The sequence below is a fragment of the Hyaena hyaena genome, unplaced genomic scaffold (assembly GCF_003009895.1).
Source record: "Hyaena hyaena isolate Hyena2069 unplaced genomic scaffold, ASM300989v1 scaffold_163, whole genome shotgun sequence".
Classification (NCBI taxonomy): Eukaryota; Metazoa; Chordata; class Mammalia; order Carnivora; family Hyaenidae; genus Hyaena; species Hyaena hyaena.
Genome location: NW_024080794.1, coordinates 1,930,797 through 1,945,231, shown reverse-complemented (window position 1 = coordinate 1,945,231; position 14,435 = coordinate 1,930,797). Strand labels below are relative to the sequence as shown.

Below are 14,435 nucleotides of genomic sequence, written 5' to 3'. Positions count from 1 at the left end.
CCAAAGGGAAAAATCAGAAAGAGAGGGGGTAATGGATCCCAAACAAGTTCAAAACCAAGGCAAATTCCATGAGATTTTAAGGCTAAAGGATAACCCTTCCTTGGCTCCATGCATTGTCCCCTGGGCCTCTGGGGTGGAGGACCTGCCTTCCAGGCCCACCAGTGTGGTGGCCCTATGTCCTCGGGCTTGGGGCTCTGATCCCACAGTAGCAGTGGCAGTCCTGTCAGCCTCTGAACCACCTTGAGGAACATTCTTCTGTGTTCTTGAAGGACAACACATGATCACAGCCAGAAGGACAACAAAGGATCACAGCCAGCTGGTTCTACTGACGGTCTCATGGAAACCCAGAAGTCTGAGCACCTCCCTTCATTTCATTCTGTTTCATCCCTTTTGGTCCAAGCTGTTAGGGTCTCCGCTAGCATAACTCCATCTATAGTTCTGCTCAGACAACTTAATGCATCCATAAGTCACATGCCTATAATCTTTTTAGCAAATGGTTGTTTAGCAACAACCTTGATGTTGTCTCCAGAACATATACTTTCTAAGGTTTCATACTAAGCATCTTCAAGTTTGGTTCCTTTCTGCTTAACATTTCTTTCCTCAATTTCTCTCTCTCACATTTTACTATAAGCAAGGAGAAACCAGGCTGTGGCTCTTAACACTTTGCTTAGAACTCTCAGCTAAATATTCAAGTTCTTTATACAAGTTCTATTTTCTACAAAACACTGGAATACAATTTAGCCAATTCTTTGCCACATTCTAACAAGATTGCCTTTTGTCCATTCTCCAATAACATTTCCATCTGAGGCTTCACCAAAACATCTTTCACATTTCTACCAACATTCTGTTCATGAGCGTATAAGTAGATCTAAGACAAAAGAAGCCATCTCAATAGCTCTTTCTTTTCATAGCCCTTACCAAAATCACCTTGAACGTCCATATTTCTATCCACCATCTCCCAAGACAACCTTGCCTTTTTCTAAAACGCACCTCGAAATTCTTTAAAACTCTTCCACACCTAGTTCCAAAGCCACTTCAGTATTTCTAGGTATTTGTTAAAGCATTATACCATTTTTCAGTATGAATGTCTGTTGTTAGTTTGCCAGTTCTACAAAGTACCACATTCGGGTGGCTTAAAATAGCAAAAATTAATTTTTTCACAATTCTGGAGGTTAGAATTTCAAGATCAAGGTGTCAGCAGGATTGTTTTCCTCAAAGGTCTCTCTTGTTGGCTTTTAAGGTTGGCTGAGTCTTCACAAGGTCTTCCCTTTGTGTGTGTTTATCCTAATTTCTTCTTGTAACTACACCAGTCATATTTGATTTGGGCCCAACCACAGGATCTCATTTTATCTTAATTACCTTTAAAGGCCCTGTATCCAAAGAGTCACATTCTAGTACTGGGGGTAAGGACTTCAACACATTAACTTTGAGGGGACACAATTCATCCCACAATGGGGTGAAGACTACTCATATTCACTCACTGTATGAATACTGAATATCGCTCTTTCCTAGCCACTGTGCTAGCTGATGACCATGTAATGGTAAGCAAACCAGATACGATGTCTGACTCAAAATCTCAGACTTAAAAATAATGAGTGGAAACAATGATATACTCATACAAATTAATAAAGAAAAAGTACATGAGAACATATAACATGTATTTTGGACCTCACCAAGCCTGCTATGTCCAAAATGGCTTCCTTGAAGAGCTCAAATCTGATGGATGAGTATGGAAGGGGAGTGTGCACACAGAACTTTCCAGGAAGGGAAACTGAACAGCACAGTCAAGGAACTGAGAGGTGGTCAGTAAGGCTGCAATACAGAAAGTAAGAAGAGTAATAAACATGAGATTGGCTAAAAGGTAGGGGTCACATCACCCAGGGTCTTCAGACTAACAACATCTGAAAAGTTTTACATGTGATTATAATTTCTTTTTATAAAGATCACTCTGGCAAGGTGGGTGCTGGCAATGTTCTATTTCTTGAGCAGAGTTCTGGTTACATGGATATGTTCATGTTGTAAAAATGTGAGTATATATACATATATATATATATATATATGCTTAAATTATAATGTATGCTTATAATTTAAGTACTTCTCCATTTTCCATATGTCCATTGTACTTCAGTCTGGTTAGACTATAAAAGACAGTGCAGAACAGAGCAAGTATTGATGTGGGGACCCCAGTCTCAATAACAGACAAACTAGATGATAATTCAAACTAGAAAGATGGCAGTCAAAAATGGAAAGATAGAATCAAAAGATATTAAAGTGGCAAAATCCACAGACCCTGATTGATGAATTGAATATGAAGAGGGAAAGGAGGCATTAAAGAAGACTCCCAAGTTTCTGGCTTGCAGAATTGGATGGTAGATCCATTCACTATGCAAGGAAATCCTAGAAATCCAGAGATGGGAGAAAAGATCACTGCTCAATCTTTCAGGCTTATAAGTAGAAATATCAGGTAGGCAGTTAAGTAAACAGGTTAAAGCTCAAAGGACAGGTCTGTAGAAAATACACTTGGAGATCAATACTGTTAATAACAGAAGCACTGGGCAAACCATCCTTCAGCCAATATTTAATAAGCTCCTTTCAGGCACTGGTTTAGATTCTGTGGATATAGTTGTGGACAAAATAAACAAGTTCTCATGGGACTCACATTCTTGTTCAAGAAGACCCCCAACAAATCAGTACTAAGTAAGATAACTTCAACTACTAGTAAATACCATGATGAAGATAAAACGGACAACGTATTAAGAATGATACGGATAGCTCTATTTGCATTAGACTGGAATAGTCAGGGGAAGGCCTCTTTGCAAAGTTGACATTTGACTTTAGACCTGAATGTTGAGAAAATGGTAGGCAGAGAAGAGTAGGATAGCATTCTAGGAAAAGAGTTAGTGCTTAAAGCAAAATCGAGCTTTGCATGTCTGAACAACAGACAAAAAGACGAGTATAGATAGAATGTAATAAGGGAAGGGGAGAGTTGTGTAAATCAGGGTCAGGGAAAATGTAGAGTTTAAGCAAGCAGTGATGTAGTTTATATTAATTTTTGTTTTGAATCTCTGTTGACAAACTTACAGGGCAACAACAAAAGCGAGACTACTATGTCCGACAAAGAAATGATGAAATCTCCTGGGGTAAGCAAAGAATAAGAACAGAAGGTGGTCTAGAACTAAAACTTAAAGAATTTGGAAAAATAAAAACCAAGAAAGGCAGCAAATGAGACCAAGAAGTACACACAGAGATAGGAACAAAAGCCTCATCAAGGAAAAATATATATATATATATATTTTAATGTTTTATTTATTTCTAGGAGAGAGAGAGAGACAGTGTGAGCAGGGGAGGGTCAGAGAGAGAGGGAGTCACAGACTGAAACAGGCTCCAGGCTCCGAGCTGGCAGTCAGCACAGAGCCCGACGCGGGGCTCGAATCCACGAACCGCGATATCATGACCTAAGCGAAAGTCGGACGCTTAACCGACTAAGCCACCCAGGCGCCCCGAGAAAATATTCTTTTACAACAATGGCAGGTACTGACAGAAACTAAATACGCAAAGAAAGTAAAAGTGGAGCTTTTAAACTAAGTATTCTGTTGTAGGTACATTTTAGGGTTGTGTAGTGAAAGAGTCAGCTTTATNAGCTGGCAGTCAGCACAGAGCCCGACGCGGGGCTCAAACCCACGAACCGTGAGATCATGACCTAAGCGAAAGTCGGACGCTTAAGCGACTAAGCCACCCAGGCGCCCCAAGGAAAAATATTTTAAAGAAAAAAGTAATCAAGAGTCAAATGCTGAGTCATCATATGAGGACTGAAAAAGGCTCATAAAAACAGAGGAACATTCTGGAAACCTTAAAATCTATTTAGAATGGTAGAGGAAGAATCTAAAAAACAGAGTGAGCTGAATCAGATCAATAACAGTTGAGAGGAGGTGCCTGAGTGGCTCAGTGGGTAAAGCGACTGACTCTTGATTTCAGCTCTGGTCAAGGTTAGGTGGTTCAGTGGTTCAGTTCATGAGATCGAGCACCTCCTCTGGTCCTGCTCTGATGCTGATAGCACAGAAGTGTTTTTGGGATTCTCTCTCTGCCCCTGCTGTGCTTACATGCTGTCTCTCTCTCTCTCAGAATAAACAAAAAAAATGATTTGAAGGAAACATGACAATAGGTGTACACAGTTCTTTAGAGGAGTTTGGCTATAAAGGAATGGTGTCAAGAAAGAGGGGCATTAAGAGATAAGACTTGATCATGTCTGATGTGGACTTAAAGAAAGCAAGCAAGATTGAAGTTACAGAGAGAAGGAATAATTGTCAACATATATAGATTCCTGAAAGTAGTAAGAGATGCAATCCAGAACACAGGGGTACTTATTTACCTTAGATTGGAGGGTTACCTTCTCCACTGAAACAGAAAAGAGAATGCAAACAGAACTCAAACTGCCCGACTCTTGCAATAATGTGTTCTTTCCACTAAAATCATGCTGTAGATATTCTGAATGGTGTTCAAAGTAGGACAACTAAAAAAACGAAAAGCTTTTTATGTTTATTTATTGGGGGGGGGCGCGGAAGGACAGGGAGGGATGACAGAGGATATGAGGCAGGCTCTGTGCTGAGAGCAGAAAGACCGATGTGGGGCTTGAACCCACGAACCATGAGATCATGACTTGAGCTGAAGTTGGACACTTAAGCAACTGAGCCACTCAGGCACTCCAAAAAAGAAAAGTTAAATTAAGATTATTTAGCCTGAAGAAGGCAAATAATAACTCAGTATTAGTTTTCAAATAAAAAAATTATATGAAGATGTGTATCAGTATCAGTTACTCTTTTTGCTGAATAAAGATAAATGTGTTCAAACTGAAATGAGGTCAAGCACTTGTTTTTTAAAAAATGTTTATTTATTTTGAGAGAGAGAAAGAACACTCAGGGGAGGGACAGAGAGGGAGGGAGAGAGAGAATCCCAAGCAGGCTCCCCACTGTTAGCACAGAGCCTGACGTGGGGTTCAAACTCACACTATGAGATCATGACCTGAGCCAAAATCCAGAGTCAGAGGCTTAACTGACTGAGCCAATTCAGGTGGCCCTGATTTTTTTTTTTTTTTTAAATTAGACTTAGGATCAGTGCTTCAGAAGAAGGGTTCCGAAAAATGACTTTAGGATAAATACTTGAAGTATTTTTCTCAGATTGTTTGGGAATTCTGCAAAGTGTTAAAGCAAAACGCCAGAGAATAATCTCCAAATGACCCTAAAAGAATTGATAGTCAAAAGCCTCAAGGTTGCCTTATTTTTCTGTATTCTAGGATTTAATTTCTTGATCACAAATCACAAACCTAAAGACTGCTGGTACAAAATCTGAAACATAAGGCTCTGATGGTGCTAAACACAACAAGTTAAGTGGATGAGCACTCCTCTCTGCTGGTCTGCACACTCTGCCCCTAGCAAGCATCAAACCCAACTAACTCATCAACTAATTACCTCCATGTTTCCTAAATTACAAACTACCCTATAAATACTCTACTTAGATCAATGTATCCTTAATATCAAAAGGTTGTTTTAGGAAGAATACTCAACAAATACTTTATTGACTCTTTTTAAAGGACAAAGATCCAAAAACTCAGTAGTGACCAAAGATGACAAGGATGACCCTGTTTCATGGCACTTAGGGTACAGGATCATCTTTCTTCATAGCTTGGGCTCTACTGGTTTTTAAAAAGCAAAGGGAAGATAAGGAGGAAGAAATACCACTTTTGACTATTATCCTATGTCTACCCTTAACAATTTCTTTCCTATCATTCCTTATAATTTAAAAAAAAAAAAAAAGTTTTTTCTCATTAATTTTTAATTAAGTCAAAATGACTAGTCCCAGCCTCCTATCACATTTCCTGTACATACTTCAATTTATTTACATTTGAATTGAAATATTTTAACTACATCTTTGCTAGTGTTACATTGTACTATATTCCGATAACCTCAATTCCACAATATTCTGCTTTCTAGATCCTGAACTGAAAACTATTTTAATCTATTAATGAAACTAATGCTCTTTCTTTTTTCATAAAGTCTTTCTTATTCTAACAAAAGTTCTACCTCTGATTTCATATTTAGAAAAAATAAAAAATAAGTAAATCACAATCGACTCTAAGGATTAAGAAAAACCAAACAAGAATCAGTTCTATTTTTAAGTTAACTAAAACAAAATAAGACAAATACTCAATAGTTAGAAGTCTTCATTCTATACTTAAAGGTTTTTCTTGTAGAATCTATTGATTCAATATACTAAGTTATATAGTAAACTTAAGTAATTGCCTCTTTTATTGTTCTTTAATTTTGGAAAATTACACAACACAGAAGATGCTACTTCAAAAGAAAGAAAGGCCTAATTTTTGAGAAATTCAAAACACTGATATAATTTCCATAACATCTACTACTATAGCACACTTAAGTAATAAGCAAATATTTAAAGAAAAATAAATTAAGACCACTTACACATAGTGTTGACCTATTCAGGTAAATATTGCCTCAAAATTAATCAGCAAAACAGATACATAATTTAACAATCCATTTATTGAATACTACACACTGCAAAGGCTAATTGATATCAGAAATTAAATTTTAAACATTAAAGCACAACAGCATATGTAAAAATTCAAATGCAAAGATGTTGCTGAAACATAGTTATTATATGTATATCTTATAGAAAACATCAAATACTAAATCTTGACTTTTAAAATTAGCACTCTAAATAAATGGCCACTTACAGGTTTCTTCACTTACTTCTGCTGATAAATCAACATACCTTCAATCCTACAAGTTCAAAGGTACCATTAAAGATGTACTTAATTCTTCACCGGAATTTCTTTCCTACCTTAAAAGAAACCTAAATTTATATTAATTTTTAAAAAGAAGGTTATGTTTAAAAGATAAAATGGAATATAGTAAGGAATATGCCTGACCTAGATTTCCATCCTGGTTATAGCTGTCCCTAGAGAAATTACGTTGGGTGAGTTGTGTAACCTCTGTAAGTTTTTGTTTCCTCTTTATAAAACTCTTGTAGGACTGTTATGAAAACTTGGAAGACTGTTAATCACATTTACAATACAGCCTGGCATTGACAGGTATTAAATAAGTAGCAGCTGCTTAAATGAACATTATTATATTAAGGCTTGTTACTATTAAATTTCTACTATTTATTGTAGCAGCACTGCCCAATGTGAACATCCACTTGTAGAGGTTAAGCTCAAAATACATACCAACTTTCCTTCAAAATCACTCAGTTCTTTAATAAGGGTAGACTGCAGAATCATGATGTAATAGTGAATCCTACAATACTGAATTCTCAGCTACTACTTACCAACAAGTCTATCATCATGATGTTTAAGTATTAAAGACTAATTTTTCTCGAATTCAAACATCCAAATACTATGCCATGTTTATGGGATTCTTAACCATGAGTAACCATTGTTAGACTTACACATCTTTCCAAGGATTTTCATATCTAAGTTCTAACTAAACAGCAAGGTCAGGAAACCAACTGCAAAGCTGTTGGTCTATAAATATAACATGGTTAAGTACGTTTCATAAGGAACAATGAGTTCAGTAAAACATAGGAGGGAAAAAGTTACCTCCATTTTTGTCAGCCACTTACCATCCCATCATCTTCATTAAAAATGTTATGAAGTTACCCAAGGATAGCTGAGCAGAAAATGGACAGAAAATGTGTGGGAAAAGACTACCAAAGAAACAAGAAACATGATTTCTAATACTATTAAGAAAGACAGAAAAAAGAAAAAAGAATAAAGGCAGAGGAATAACCCACAATCCCATCCCAAAATCCAATTTCATTTTGTTATATTAAGAAACTGAAGAGTTCAGAATTACAATTGAAGAGACAGTATAAAGCTGTACAACTGTAATTAATAGTTGTAGATGAACAACCCCAGGGGGTAAAACTTTGTATTTCAATGGACTCTACTGAGCTTGTACACAATTTTAACCATAAATGAAGATTAGTTTTACTTTTTTTCCTTTAGTTACTAATAAAGTTGAGAGGCAAAAAGCCCCTGGGTCACATTAAAAATCTCTCAATCTTCCCACTAATTTATAAAAAGTTCAATAAAAAAAAAACAACAACACTGAAATATTTACAACTGGACAACAGGCCCAGATAAAGTCTTCAGTTACTCACCAAAGCAGGTACAATGCTTGCTAATGTGACTGGGCCTAGTTCTAAGACTAGGAGTCAAACTATACCTGTGCCCATATAAATAATATAATCTATTTTATTCATACTTAAGACAGCTTATTGACGTTAATGGGTTCTACACTGGGAAATATAATATGTGATTACTGCAATAATCACACCTGGAACATGATAGGGTTATCATTCAGAAAACAAAATTTGTTGGGAAAAAGGAGAAAAAATTTATTTCTAATCTAAATGACTAAAATAAACTACTATTAAATGTATCAAGAAGTCAAAACTTTCAAACAGACACAATCTTAGCTTGAGGTTCTCTTTTCTAAGTTATTTGTGCTACTCTTTCCCTTTGTTTCTGTGTGCATAATTCGACAGTGACAACGTATTAAGAATTTCCACAGGAGATATATTAAAAATTAATCTTACAAATGTATATTCTATTGCAAAAATTATGCCCTTTACTGTAGCCCAAATAAAGATACTGAGGTTAGATAGCCATTTTATTACAAGTTTTTGCAAAACTCCTAATTACAAACTTCCTAAGGCTTGTTCTGCAATTTATAAACCATGCAAAAAATGAAATTTTTTAAGACTTAGCATACTTTGGGGCTCCTGGGTGGCTTAGTCGGTTAAGCGTCCGACTTTCGCTTAGGTCATGATCTCGTGGTTTGTGGGTTCGAGCCCCGCGTCGGGCTCTGTGCTGACTGCCAGCTCAGAGCCTGGAGCCTGTTTCAGTCTGTCACTCCCTCTCTCTCTCTGACCCTCCCCTGCTCACGCTGTCTCTCTCTCTCCTAGAAATAAATAAAACATTAAAAAAAAAAAATTAAAAAAAAAAAAAGACTTAGCATACTTAGCAGTTTGAACTGAATTAACTTAAATGTTGTTTTGCAATGTAAAAAAAGGAATCAACAAGACACAGGAGAAAATAATTACTCCTCCTTGAAGAACTATTTCAACAAACATAATAGTAATTTTTATCATCCTAAGGATATTTTAAGGAAAAACCTGATATACATATAGGGGGACCAATTATTTTAATAGTAACCTTAATTTTAAAAATTAAAAAATTGGTATGCCAATTTTAATTAATAAAGAGAAAGCCATCACCAAAGAAAACATTCATTAATCCCTTAATATAATCCTACCTTTCTCTGTAAATTCACAAGAATTACAGCTAACAATTTTAGTGAAAAAAATTTTTATTTATATATTGTAACCTATAAAATTGAACTTCAAAAAACACTAACTCAACCTGCGTTTTCCTGCTACCACCAAATACTTATTCTGACTGGTCATTGTAACAAAAGTAAACAATACTTTTTCATGATTCAGATATATGGGTTGCAAATGTTAAAACAAAAACACACACACACAAATCTTCAGCTCTAATAACGAATAACGAATTCTCAGTAATTGTATTCATGTTAGAATACTATATAAAACTTCAATAAAGACAACCAAACTATCTGGCCAAGGCACTAACGTATTAACAACATTTCTTCAACATTTTCCGAACAGAACACCAGCAATTTTCTTTATAAATACTTAAAAAACTTGACTCAGAAAATCAGGTATTTCTGCAAATAACAAAGACTTGAATATGGTCAAAATAAATATCTCATGTCCTTTGAAATCATGAATTCTTTCAAAACTTACCTATACATAAAACAAGAAAATTCCACAATCCATATTAGACAAGAAACTAGCAAACTTCAAACACTTAATCCACCCTATCGCTCCACTAACAAAATACAACCAAATATTTTGTAAACAATCTTACGTTAAAACAGACATAAAATATTAAAAAGTTAACATTTTCTTTTGAAAAAGTGAACACTGAAAATAAAGATTACCTACCTAAAAAGTAGTACCAGAAGTTCAACATAATTATCACATAAGTATTTTTGTTAAGAGGATCATGACATATAGAAATTATAAATCTGCTTATTAAAAAAGAAAAGTATTTTTACACCAAGCCTATGAAAAAACAAGTTAAGCTGCATTCTGCTTAACTAAATGTATTTTATCTTATTTAAATATGAGGATTAATGCCTCATTTATTCTTTGGAAAAGAGACCTACGACTCAGATTTGGGCATAGCAACTGGGGGCTATTCCATTAAGAATATAACTGAATAAAAAAAAAAAAAAAAGAACATCTGAATAGAAAAAAAATTTTGATGAAAATAATTAGTAAATTTCATATTTTTATAGATTTTTAACATCAAGCAATGACTTATACTAGTGATTATGGTATCTTATAGCATATTCATGCCTCATTCTACTATTGTTCAAAAAATAAAAAAATTAGCCAAAAATGCTAATTTGGGAACGGGATTTAATAATATGCTTTGTGCAACTATTAAATTAGTTTTGTCTTAAAAAAAAATCCTTCAAAGTCTTTCAGAATTTAATTCCCTTGCCTCAATATGGATTTATAATTTAAAAAATCAGCAATGATTAATGACCTCTACATGATTGTTACAGTGCTCAGAAGTACTAAAAGATAAAATTGATCCATTTTAAAATCTGAAAATTTATTTCAGATTTAACTAACATGAACATATTTCCTTATAATGTGTATCTTTAAGGGCAATTTTCTACTTCCTTGAAATATGCTTAATAGATATTATGCATCTATTAATCAAAATCTATAGATTCATTGTACTATTCCTCCCAACAGTTTTATAAAGACGAAGGAAAGGAACACATAGTATATATATCAAACAGATGTTTCATCTGTCCCCAAATTAAATTCTTCTGTACTATTTTCAAATAGTGCCAACTTACATAACAATGGGAAACGCAAGCCCAAATTTACCAAGTGTTACTCTTAAATAAAAAAATACATGAAAATAGTGGATGAAGAAAATGTGTATATGTATATATATACATTTACACACAAAACATGGGTTAGCATATCCCTACTGTATCACATTTAGTTAAGATGAACAAACACATACAAACACACATGTTAAACAAAATAGAGCAAGGTAATATTCAAATGTAAACAGCATTGAATAGTACAAACAAATAGAAATTATATTATCTCACTAAAGGCAATGTAAAACAGACCTTGTTGAGAGTGCTATATTTAGTTTTGAGCCCTGCACTTAGTATTCCTTAAAAAGTAATATATAGATGTATGATAACATTTAAACTAAAGTGGAAATGAACAGCAAATGGTTTTAAGCAACATATAAAGGCAGATTATTAGGTTCAACATGGACTGATTTAGGAGTCAGTTAATGGGCCATGAAATATTATCATGTAAAACATCTGAAGGATCAAAACATTATTTTTTAAAAAGCATGTAATTAGCTGGGGTTTTTTTTCCCAAAAAAGAGCAAATCAAAGACTAGGAAGAATTACAAAATCTCTGAAATGAATTCCTTCTCAGTTTTTAAAGTGACACAACACAACCTAACATAGAAAACTCTCCAGTGAAACATACAGTGGTCTATAGGAAAATTAAAACCAAAAGAAATAAAATACCCTACAGGACAAATCTTCTTACAATTAATGCTAAGGACCTGTCCAAAAAATTTTAATATTAGAATTATACAGTGCTAAATTAAATAGAGAAAAGTGATTTAATATCAGAATAACCTGACGAGCTTTTTCTAAATACAGAGTGATTTCCCTATTTATCCACTCCAGAACTGAGGAGTGTGAAGTGGTAGGGGAATGGTTTGAGAAGAATGAATACGTATATGATATATTATGAATATGTATATTGTGGAGAAAACCACCCAGGTCGACCGTAACTACTGTTGTATAGCTTTTGATGGAGAATTTAACTAAGCAATATGCTCTAATTAGCGTATAAATATTTTTGTCACACAGATGAATCTGCAGAAACAGTAATTTTACCTGTGTAATTAACAGGGGAATCAACTGAGGTGCCTATAAAAAGTTAGTATCTTTTACGTATTTAAAGGTAGGAAAGGTGGTTAAGGAAAATTACATTTTATGAAAAGTTAGATTTAGGTATGAGCTATAAACCTGTTAAACGTTATCTAAAAAATAGGTAAAATTAGTTTAAAATTCAGTTGTAGAAAAACCATTCTAAGTCCTACCCACACTACTCAGGTATTTTCATAATAACCAAGGGAATTACAACAAAAAAACTATAAAAACATTTAAAAAACCATTTTATATAATTTTTATTTACACTTTAGGATTTAAACAACTTGCTGGGAACATCCTTTGTGGGGCAACATAGTCTTTTTTTAATTTGAAACTATTTAAACTTCAAGGTAGGCTCACTAATTTTTTTCAAGGGCAAGTAACATACGTGTTAGCTGAAAATAGCCAACTTAATGATTATTTGTAACACAGACTTTATTAGGTGAGCCTAGAGATCCTCCCCACCTCTGTCTCCCCTGTGAAGGAGGAGGTCTTTGCATGCTTTTGTGTGCCGGCTCCACTGAATTCATTACAATAGAGATGGACATTTCGTATTCATAACGATCCAACATCTGAGCAATCTTCTTTCGAGATACACCATGTTTATTCCTCCTACCAAAAAAGAAAAGGATTTAATTCTTTAGAGTAACAAAGTACAGACTCTAAATTATGTTTTGCCAATAAACACAAAAAGATACACCTCATTCACACACATTTTAGATAAAAAAAAACTTATACTGGCTCTCAAAAATTTTAACAGTTTTTAAATGTTTAAAGATACCATAAATCACAGCAAAATGTTAAAAGAAAATATCTTCTTTACATAGACTACCAATTCACTGAACCATGGAGTTAATCTCCCCCTCTTCTTATAACAAAATCAAAGAGAATGAGAGAGTGTTTTGGGAATTATAGAGGAATTGAGTGGACTACTAGAACTTACAAAAATCAATATAAAATATTTCTCACTTTTTAGTTACTTTAGGACACTTCCTATTGTATTTTTATAATTTATTATCAATACCAAATTATTGTTAGAGATATAACAACTTGGACGTATTTTACAAAACAAAACGTTGAGTGACAGAAACTAAGCACAATAAATATACATTGTATTTTATTTAGGTCAAGTGTGAAAAAACCATTAAACCATGGTGTTAGGCAAAAGATGTTTTAGAAAAAGAGATGCATTAAAAAAAATAGTGAGATGCATTAAAGGAAAGGAAGTAATTACCAGAGAATTGTTACTAGGAAAAGGAATCAGAAGAACCTTTGAGGTGTGAATAATATTCTTATAATGTGGGTAAGGATAAATGAATATCTGCCTTACAGGAAATCTGTTAAGCTGTGTATATATATTTTACATAATTTTCTGTGAGTTTAATTATGACAACAAAAAGTGGTTTAAAAATTATTCTTGACCCTCAAAAAACTTTTTACAATTTACTTTACCCTTGTAGTTTCCTGTAACATGACTTGGATATGGCAAAACACATAAGAACATATTTTGCATTTAATGTTATAGTTCTAGATTTACTAATGCTAATTCATTTTTCCCAGAAAAGGGACAAAAAAAGAAATGTTTATGTTTTAAAACTATTGATATTTATGTTCAAGATGAGAAGAGAAAGCAAAAAAGAGTAGAAGAAAAAAAAGGGAGGGGAAAGGATCTGAGGTTGAAATGGCAAGCTATAACTAAATCTACAAGATAATCAAAATTGATAATTCAACTTACCAAAAAAAAAACCTGTCAAACTACACTAGATATCCGTTAAACTGACTTTATTTTATAAAGTCAGTTATACTGTTATATTAAGAATTCTAATAAATTTCAATAGTCCCTCAAATGTTAATGAAGCCTAACTGTATTTCATCAATTCATTTATTCTGCATAACCCCAACAGCTTTAGTACTTAAACTTCTGTCTCTTCTACTTGAGGTGAAATACACACAGAGAAGCAAGCAAACAATACTGAATATTAATAAGTCTATCAGTTTTATTCACATATGATCACAGTATGCAAATCAGAAAGGGAAAAGGGGTAACCAAATGAATAAAAGGCAAAGGGAAAAGAGATTAGTTGAACATCATACACAGAATATGTGGAGGAGGGCAAGCTGAGGTGGGAAATAAAACCGGTTTTTAAAAAGAGGAAGTGATGGCTGCACAACTGTGAATATACAGTTGACCCTTGAACAACACAGGTTTGAACTGTGACTTTTCTTCAGTAAATACGGCGCAGTACTGTAACTGTACTTTCTCTTCTTACGACTTTCCTAATAACACTTTTCTTTTCTCTAAAACATCTAACATACAAAACAGGTGCTAATCAGCTGTTT

The 14,435-nt window shown here is 34.0% G+C and overlaps 1 protein-coding gene across 2 annotated transcripts in view; it reads right to left on the bottom strand.

Annotated features, from left to right (window-relative positions):
* N4BP2L2 (NEDD4 binding protein 2 like 2) overlaps positions 1–14,435 on the bottom strand; it is a 67,824-nt gene that overhangs the window by 34,933 nt on the left and 18,456 nt on the right. The window contains exon 6 of one of the 2 annotated variants that reach the window (XM_039239832.1): positions 12,561–12,707. In XM_039239832.1, the coding sequence (XP_039095763.1) occupies positions 12,561–12,707 (147 nt within the window). Of the gene's footprint in view, positions 1–12,560; positions 12,708–14,435 lie in introns of those variants that run through there. The other variant, XM_039239831.1, reaches the window with a different exon arrangement.